We start from the raw sequence: 9,268 nt of genomic DNA, 5'->3' as shown, positions 1-9,268 counted from the left end.
AAGTAGCGCTGTGGCTTAAGCAGTAGTGGGCTTACTTTGAAGAGCTCAAGAACAGCGCCCAAGCCCAGAGACCAACCAAAAAAAACAAAACAAAACAAAAAAACACAAATTCATGCAATGAATATCTAAACTTAGGGCCCTCTTGTTTTTCTTTTCTTTTCAGTCCCTTTTAGCAAAGCAGCCACCAACTACAGCTGGAAGGCCTGTGGTCAGTATTACCGATTTTGCCAAAATTATTAAAATTAAGTATATACTGTTTTACTTTTCTTAATCATATGTCTTGCATGGATATGCTTCAGTATAAGCTAGAATTCAACATTCTTCTGGGATTATGAGACTTTTCAAACAAAGTATACTTCTTTCTAGAAGATTTGAATCACGTAAGGATCTAGTTTATAAATGTTTATTATGTGTCCTGAGCTGTGTATGTGTGTTCTTTTACTAGAGTTTTAGATAGGAAATAGTGTAGCTTCATTCTGTGACTTGTCAGGGATTACACTTGTAGGATACAAGTTCAAATTCAAGCTCAGATCTGACTCCCAGGATTCTGCCTACAGCCAGAGCTATTTCTTTACACTCTTGCTTTTTCACCAAAGAAAAACTTGATATTTTTACTATGATGGTTCTTTAATAATGAGGACATAATTGTTGACATCTCTGTCAGTGGTGTCTGTATAGCCAGTAGGAGAGGTAGGGGATAGTGGCAAAGTAATCTTTTCATACGTAAAGTACAAAGTTTGAGGTTTTAATATTTGAACTTTTCTTGTTTTCCACCTAGGATGCATCACCAAGAGTCCCTGGAGGTTCCCCGCGAACCCCAAATAGATCGGTGTCATCCAATGTTGCCAGTGTGTCACCTATCCCTGCTGGCTCAAAAAAAATTGATCCAAACATGAAAGGTAAGTCTCTCATTCGTGGAGAAAACAACACAGCACATTTTGTAATGGAAAAAAATTCTATGTAAAATCCCATCTAAGTAGAATTATTGTCCTTTTTGTGCAGTTCCTTCTAAGTAAACTTTGTCTCTGTCAATACAGTCTCATAATAAATATCAGATGGTAGGCCATCCATCATACAGTGTTTTCTTCATTCATCACTATGTCGATGTTGGAAATTTTATTCTATTTAATCATTCTTCTGTGATAAGCCATTGGAGAAAGTAGTTTTATATTGTATCCAGCAGTCTGCAATTAATATAAAACTATATGTGTAATTGCCTTGTATGATTAGGCAAAAGAATTTGTATAGTTATGTCTGTTGATGTCATTCAAATGGATTACTCACTTTTACAGATCATCACCATTTAGTATTGTAGTTTATTTTCTTTTTTAAATGTAATTTAATTGTAAAGATGATGTACATACTTACATAAGTAAGGTAATGAGTACATCTCTTGTCAATCATTGTTACCTTCTGTTGTTTATTTTGTTTCTTTGAGACAGCATCTGGCTATGTAGCTTGAGCTGTCCTTTTGTGCATTTACTATGTACCCTTAGCTGGTCTCAAAATTCCCATCTTTTCTCTCAGCCTCCTAAGCGCTAGGTTACAAGTGTGTGCCACTGCACCTAGCTGTTACAGTTTTATCACAATCTGATTAGCATTCTTTTAATATTAGAGACTTTTCCTTATTCCCTTCTATAAATTGTTGAGTGCCATATTTTGTCTATTTTATCTCTTGAAACTGGTTTTCATATAGGATTAGGTACATTTTAAAATACGCAGGGGACAGTTTTCAACAGTTGAAGATTTAGTTTCCCCTCTCCTCTGTGTGTGTGTGTGTGTGTGTGTGTGTACAGTTGAAGATTTAGTTTCCCCTCTCCTCCGTGTGTGTGTGTGTGTGTGTGTTGTCCCCTCTCCTCCGTGTGTGTGTGTGTGTGTGTGTGTGTGTGTGTGTGTGTGTTGTCCCGAAGCTTTTTTTGCTCAAGGCTAGTGCTCTAGCACTTGAGCCATAGCTCTACTTCTGACCTTATATATATATATTTTTTTGAGATTAAGTGATTGCATAAATTTCACAAATTTTACAATATTGTGAGATAGTGATATTTAAAGTCACAAACGTATTTTAACCTTCACAAGGCAAATTGTCATTATCATGATCTATGTGAATTCTATGAGCTTTGACAATACGACTATTTCTTCTACATTTGGTTATATGTTTATTTCTCTTTTTGCTTGTAAGTGACAGCTGTTGCCTCTTTCCCTCTCATTCCCTCCCTCCCATCACTGCCCTTGAGTTGCTTAGTTCATTTTCATCAATGTCCAGTGCAGCTGAAGGGCCCCTCTGTTGTATATTTTCCTGTTTCCCTCTGATTATGTGTCCTCCTAGCTTCCCTCAAGTGTGCACATATATTTTTTTATTATGAAAATACTGTACAGAGGAGTTACAATTACATGGGCAAGATAATGAGTACATTTCTTATCAAGCATTATTGCTTCCTCCTTTGTTTTTTGTTTCCCCTTCCCATCCCTTTCCATATCCTCCCCCACATCTTCCCCCGCCCCAAAGTTGTAAAGTTCGTTTTTTGACATAACGACTTGTACATCTCATTGTTGCAATGGGTCCACCTGTATCCCCATTTAAATGATTTTTTTCCCTTCCCCTCCACAAATTATACCAACATCAAATACAGTGAAAGCAGGGCTTATACCGTGGGGGATGTGTGTGTGCGCGTGCGCACACACACACACACACACACACATATACCATATATGTCACTTCTGACTTATTGGAAACAAGAGTCTCATTGACTTTCCTGTCTGGGCTAGCTTTGAACTGTGATCCTCAGACCTCAGATATCAAGCGCCTGAGTAGCTAGGATTATAGATTGTGAGTTACCAGTGCCCATTTAAAGAATCCCTTTTATAGGGGAGAGATACAGTAGCATCTAAGATATTTGTTTAAAATGTTTGGGACATTAAAATAAGTAAGATTCTTATTTTGTACATATATGTGGTGCTGGTCCTGGGGCTTAACCTCAGTGTCTGGGTACTGGCCAGAGCTTTTTTGCTCAAGATAGTACTCTACCTCTTGAGCCCCAGCTCCACTCTGGCTTTTTTTGGTTGTAAATTGGACATCAAAGTTCCATGGACTTTCCTGTATGGGTTGGTCTCAAACCATGATCTTCAGATCTTAGTCTTTTGAGTAACTAGTATTATAGTTGTGAGCCACTGGTGCCTGGATTAAGATTCTGACTTTTAAATAATTTTTATTTCTAAACTTTGCCCATTATTTTTTCTGAGTACAGCAGACCCTTACTATGTGTGGCTTTAGGGTTTGTAAGAGGCCACCACTGAGGAAGAACTGAGCATGCCCAAGTTGCATGGAGTTCAGCACTGTACCATGGATGTTTGATTTGTTTTTCCCATATATCACCCAACTTCCACTAAAGACATACCTCTTTCCAACAGATCTATAAAACTCACTTTATCACTTAAATTATGCACATTCATTTTTGCTTTGGGGGAGGCAGATCCATCCTTCCTTCCTTCCTTCTTTCCTTCCTTCCTGCCAGTCCTGGGGATTGACCTCAGAGCTTCTTTTGCTCAAGGATAGCACCCTACCACTTGAGCCAAAGCACCACTTCTGGCTTTTTCTGTTTTGTGGTACTAAGGAATGGAACCTAAGGCTTCATGCATGTTAGGCAAGCACTCTACCACTAAGCCACATTCCCAGCCCCGGAGGCAGGTTTTCATAAAAGGACAGGCAGGGAAACAGCAGATCACACATTGATTTAATCAGAGTTCAGAACCAACTGAGAAATTCTCCACATCAATCAAGCTGTGTTAATGCATGCATAAGAATTTTTTTGTTTTTAAATTTTTCAATTCTTGGGGCTGGGAAGGTGGCTCAGTGGTAGAGGGCTTGCCTCGCATGCATGAGGTCCTGGGTTTGATTCCTCAGCACCACATAAGCAAAAAAAAAAAGCTGGAAGTGGTGCTGTGGCTCAAGTGGTAGAGCGCTAGCCTTGAGCTGAAGAGCTGAGGGACAGCACCCAGGCCCAGAGTTCAGACCCTATGACCGGACCCAAAAAAAAGAAAAAATTTCAATTCTTGGGGCTGGGAAGGTGGCTCAGTGGTAGAGTGCTTGCCTTGCATTCATGAGGCCCTGGGTTCGATTCCTGAGCACCACATAAGCAAAAAAGAAAAATGCTGGAAGTGGCGCTGTGGCTCAAGTGGTAGAGCGCTAGCCTTGAGCTGAAGAGCTGAGGGACAGCGCCCAGGCCCAGAGTTCAGGCCCCACGACTGGACCGCCCCCCCCCGCCACACACCAAAAAAAAAAGATGTATACTTGGGGAAATGTGGCTCACCCTCTATCCCTTTCATTCCATTCCTGCCCACCCACCCCAGAACTGAGTTATGGTGACTAGTTCTTACCTTCCCTGCCTTTCTTCAGTAGACATAGAAGTGTATACATATACACTATATATATAATATATATATATATAATTTCGTTGTTTTTTTTTTGTCCGTTGTGGGGCCTGAACTCTGGGCCTGGGCGCTGTCCCTCAGCTCTTCAGCTCAAGGCTAGCACTCTACCACTTGAGCTACAGCACCACTTCCAGCTTTTTCTGCTTATGTGGTGCTGAGGAATCGAACCCAGGGCCTCATGCATGCAAGGCAAGCGCTCTACCACTGAGCCACCTTCCCAGCCCATATAACTGTATTTTACCTCATTTAACATGTCTTTGCGGTTGATCGTGTTGGACCAATACTCAATTACATGGAAAAGGCATATTTTGTCTATTTATTGGTTGATGGAGAATTGGGTTATATCCATTTTTTTGGTGACTAGGAAAAAATGCTCCTATGAGCATTCATTTTGTGTGAACTTTAGTTTTTCTTCCTTTTTTTTGTTGGTCATGGGGCTTGAACTAAGGGTCTGGACACTTTCCCTGAGCTTTTTTGCTCAAGGCTAGCACTTTACCACTTGAAACAGCTTCACTTCCAGTTTTCTGATTATTAATTGGAGATAAGAATCTCACAGACTTTCTTACTCAGGCTGGCTTCAAACCACAATCCTTACATCTCAGCCTTCTGAGTAGCTAGAATTACAGGTAGCCATGAGCACCCAGGTTAACTTAGTTTTTCTTTCCACTAAATACTTAGAGAATTGCTGGGTCACTGTAATTGTGTTTAAGGTTTTTTTTAAGAAATGCCAGAAACTTTATAAAAATATTGTATTTTGGCTGGGCGTTGGTAACTCACCCCAGGTACTCACTGAGTAGCTGGTAGCTACTCAGGAGGCTAAGAACTGTGGATCACAGTTCAAAGCCAGCCTGGGCAGAAAAGTCCCCAAGAGACTTATTATCTCCAATAAACTACTCAGAAAAGGCCAGGAAGTGGCACTGTGGCTCAAGTCGTAGAATGGTAGCCTTGAGCACAGAGAGGCTCAGGGACCTGTGCCCAGGCCCAGAGTTCAAGCCCCAGGACCGGGAAGTGGGAGAGGAGAATAATAAATTTAAATAATTACCTGAGAGTTGAGTGCAGGAAATTGACACCTTTAATCCTAGCTATTCAGGAGACTGAGACCTGGAGGATCACAGTTCAAAGCCAGCCGAGGCAGAAAAGTCCTCAAGATTCTATCACCAAAATAACCAACAAAATGCTGAACTGGAAGCCTGTCTCAAGTAGCCAAGCAGCAGCTATGAGCAAGACCAAACAAGCTGGCATTGCTGAGTTCAAGTACCAATACTGGCAAAGAGAAGGAAGCAGGGATTAAATGATTTAGGTTTTTTTTTTTGGGTCCGGTCGTGGGGCCTGAACTCTGGGCCTGGGCGCTGTCCCTCAGCTCTTCAGCTCAAGGCTAGTGCTCTAACACTTGAGCCACAGCACCACTTCCGGCTTTTTTCTTTTTGCTTATGTGGTGCTGAGGAATCGAACCCAGGGCCTCAGGCGTGCAAGGCAAGCGCTCTACCACTGAGCCACCTTCCCAGCCCCTAGGTTTTGTTTTCTAAGGGGCAGTAGTAGGTTTAAAATTAGGATCTGGTACTTGCTCGCCAAGTGCTCTATTAGTCATTACTTGCTTTAATTCTTTTTCAGATAGGGTCTTAAGCTTTTCACTCAGCCTTGAACTTCAATCCTCCTAGTTATACTTCTTACATAACTAGGATTTTCAGAGTGAACCACTATCTGATTTGTTTGTTGAGAAAGAGTCTCAATTTTTTTTTTTTTGGGTCCGGTCGTGGGGCCTGAACTCTGGGCCTAGGCACTGTCCTTCAGCTCTTCAGCTCAAGGCTAGTGCTCTACCACTTGAGTCACAGTGCCACTTCCGGGTTTTTTCTTTTTGCTTCAGGCATGCAAGGCAAGCGCTCTACCACTGAGCCACCTTCCCAGACCCAGAATCTCAATATTTGTACCTGGACTGGCCTTGAACCATGAATCTACCCATTTCTACCTCTGAAGTAGCTAGGATTGTAGCCATGCATCACCACACTTGACTGATACTTTTACCTCTATATGGTATAACAAGGTTTCTCAATTTAAACCGAGGGAATTTTTCATGTGTGGGCCAATACTGGGGTCTGAACTCAGAGCATCATGCCCTGCTTGTCTTTTTCTAGTATTTTGCTGGTTCATTGGAGTTATATAAGATTGTCATGGAGGGCTGGGAAGGTGGCTCAGTGGTAGAGTGCTTGCCTTGCATGCATGAAGCAAAAAGAAAAAAGCTGGAAGTGGTGCTGTGGCTCAAGTGGTAGAGCACTAGCCTTGAGCTGAAGAGCTGAGGGACAGTGCCCAGGCTCAGAGTTTCAGCCCCAGGACCAACCAAAAAAAAAAAAGATTGTCATGGACTTTTATGCCCAGGCTGGCATAATCTCAGATCTCAGCCTTTTGAATAAGCAGTGAGCCACTGGTATCTGACTTAAAAGTAAGGAAATTTATTTTAAAATTAAGGATGTTATATAACTTAGTGTGCTAGAAAAGGTTAACAAAAGCCTTGGCAGTTTTTAAATGGAGAGACAGATGTTGGTGAAAAGGGCACTGACTCGATCTAAATGTTTCTTTCTTTTTCTTCATTGTAGGTCAGAAGCCTGTCTTATCAGACGTTCATGCAGAACTAGACAGAATTACACGGAAGCCAGTTCCAGTTTCTCCTACACCACCTACATCTCCAACAGAAGGAGAAGCTTCTTGAAGATACCAAATAAAGCCATGTACTCAGTTTTCTGGGATAATGTAAACTTGCCTCTGCCTTTTCTTTAAAGGTGGAATTAGGGAGCTGGAGTGCTTTACAGACAATTAAGTTTATGTCTGTCTTTTTTTTTTTTTGTGGCTACCCATTTTTGTAAAAGGAGCTATACGAAGAAACCTTATTCTACATTATGGGGAATTATTGTTTTCATTGCCATTTTGCATAAGGAAGTAATTTGGGATTTTGAAAATGTCTGAATTTATAGACCTGAAATAGAACCATGTGATCATATTCTAAAGGTTATATAAACCATACACAAGGGTTTGGGGAAGGGCAGAAAATATATAGTTTGGGCATTTGACTGACTTGGAAGTCCAAACTTAGTTAAGACTATTAAAATCATTTTAAAAAATAATTGTGTGTTTTGCTGAAAAAGAAAAAGTGATCAATTCTCAGATTTTGCACACCAACAATGTACCCATACATAGGGAAACTATTGAGAAGACTCAGCTAGAGTTCAACAAACAAGTCATTGTCTCAATCAGTGAGGAATCATCAAAATATGATTTAGGATTATTGGCCAAGACATTTCTTTAACTGCGAAGGACAGAAAGCACACTGCCTAAATGTGTAAAAGAAAAATGCAGAGGTTATAAAATTGTAAAGAGGTAACGGTCTTCGGATTTGTCTATACATATATATATATATCTATATCTATATATATGGCTCTGCCTTAATATACACCTTTTTTGTTTGTGACTTTCAACTGTAATCAGTTAATAAAGTATTTATTCTCTGCATTCAGGTTCAAATAACTTGTTGCATTTTCTTACATTTCAATTTGTCACCTAAGAAATAAGATTTATTAGTAATTTGAAATGTTGGATTTAATGGAATTTCTCAGTCCTAATTGGTCTCTGAGACAAATGAGAATGTGAGACTTGGTTCTGTTAAGTTTCTTAATTTGGGGTTAGCCTTGATCAACAGTGCTGTTCCCCAAAGGCATGTCTCCCAACTACAGAATCTCATATCGGCATTTCTAGCCTTTTATCATAGAATGGTGCTTCATAAGCTTGGTGGATGCACTAACAGCTCTTCTAATAGGTGAGAATAGTCATTACGAGTTCCACCTTTTAGAACATTCAGAAGAATAAGTTGCTCTATTCATTAAAGTTTGGCCAAACACATCCATAGCTCAGGCAGTAGAGCTTCTGCTTAGCAAGCCCTGAGTTCCAACTCCAAAAAATAAAACCAAACACATCCTCATTTGACCTATAAGAGAAAAATGGCTACTGCTTTTTAAATCAGCCTTTCTAAACAGTTTAGAATGAAGTGCCCTTCCCTCAAAGGTTCATATGTTGAAGGTATAGTCCACAAAACAGTGATCAGAGGTGAGGCTTTGGGGAATTTATTGGATCATGATTTTTATGCAGCACAATTTTTTTCTCTAAAACTTTAGAATTTGGTTGATCTATATATCATACATAGTGATGTACATCTGTAATCCTAGCACTTGGAAGGCTGAGACAAAAATCTTAAGCTAGCCTGGGCTATGTAGAGAGACTAACCAAAACAACAACAAAAGACAAAACTTTAAATGTGTGCCACAAATACTGGGCACTTTATAATTTAATATAAATGTTATATGAAAGAACCAGATGACTGGCTCTTGCTTGTAATCCTAGCTACTCGGAAGGCTGAGATCAGAAGATCATGGTTTATAGATTCGTGAAATACCTCCAACTAACCACTAAAAAGCCAGAAGTGGGGCTGGGATGTAGCTCAGTGGCAAAGCACTTGATTGGCAAGTGCAACATCCTGGGTTCAATCCCCAGTACCAAAAAAGAAAATATAGTTAAAAAGCCAGAAGTTGAGCTGTTGCTCAAGTGGTAGAGTACTAGATTTTAACACAAAAGCTCAGGGACAGCACCCAGACCCTGAGTTCAAGCCCCAGTACCAGCACCAAAAAAAAAAAATGCTTGACATGAACAACTTCAAGGACATACTGATAAAAATGTGTATATGGCATATATATAGATGGTATTTGTATATGAATATGTGTGTGTATATATATATATGTATATATATATGTATGTATGTATGTGTATATAGGGCTGGGAAGGTGGCTCAGTGGTAGAG

General features: G+C 40.1%; 1 protein-coding gene across 1 annotated transcript in view; it reads left to right on the top strand.

The window, feature by feature from the left end:
• Dync1li1 (dynein, cytoplasmic 1, light intermediate chain 1) overlaps positions 1–7,941 on the top strand; it is a 51,636-nt gene extending 43,695 nt beyond the window's left edge. The window contains exons 10-12 of the mRNA XM_013028473.1: positions 164–208; positions 779–899; positions 6,984–7,941. Coding sequence (XP_012883927.1) covers positions 164–208; positions 779–899; positions 6,984–7,132 — 315 coding nt within the window. The 3' untranslated portion in view covers positions 7,133–7,941. The remainder of the gene's footprint in view (positions 1–163; positions 209–778; positions 900–6,983) is intronic.
• Positions 7,942–9,268: the final 1,327 nt, after the last annotated feature.

The sequence above is a fragment of the Dipodomys ordii genome, unplaced genomic scaffold (assembly GCF_000151885.1).
Source record: "Dipodomys ordii isolate 6190 unplaced genomic scaffold, Dord_2.0 Scaffold110, whole genome shotgun sequence".
Lineage (NCBI taxonomy): Eukaryota > Metazoa > Chordata > Mammalia > Rodentia > Heteromyidae > Dipodomys > Dipodomys ordii.
The sequence above is the reverse complement of the archived record's forward strand: the minus strand, read 5'-3'. Positions and strand labels throughout refer to the sequence as shown.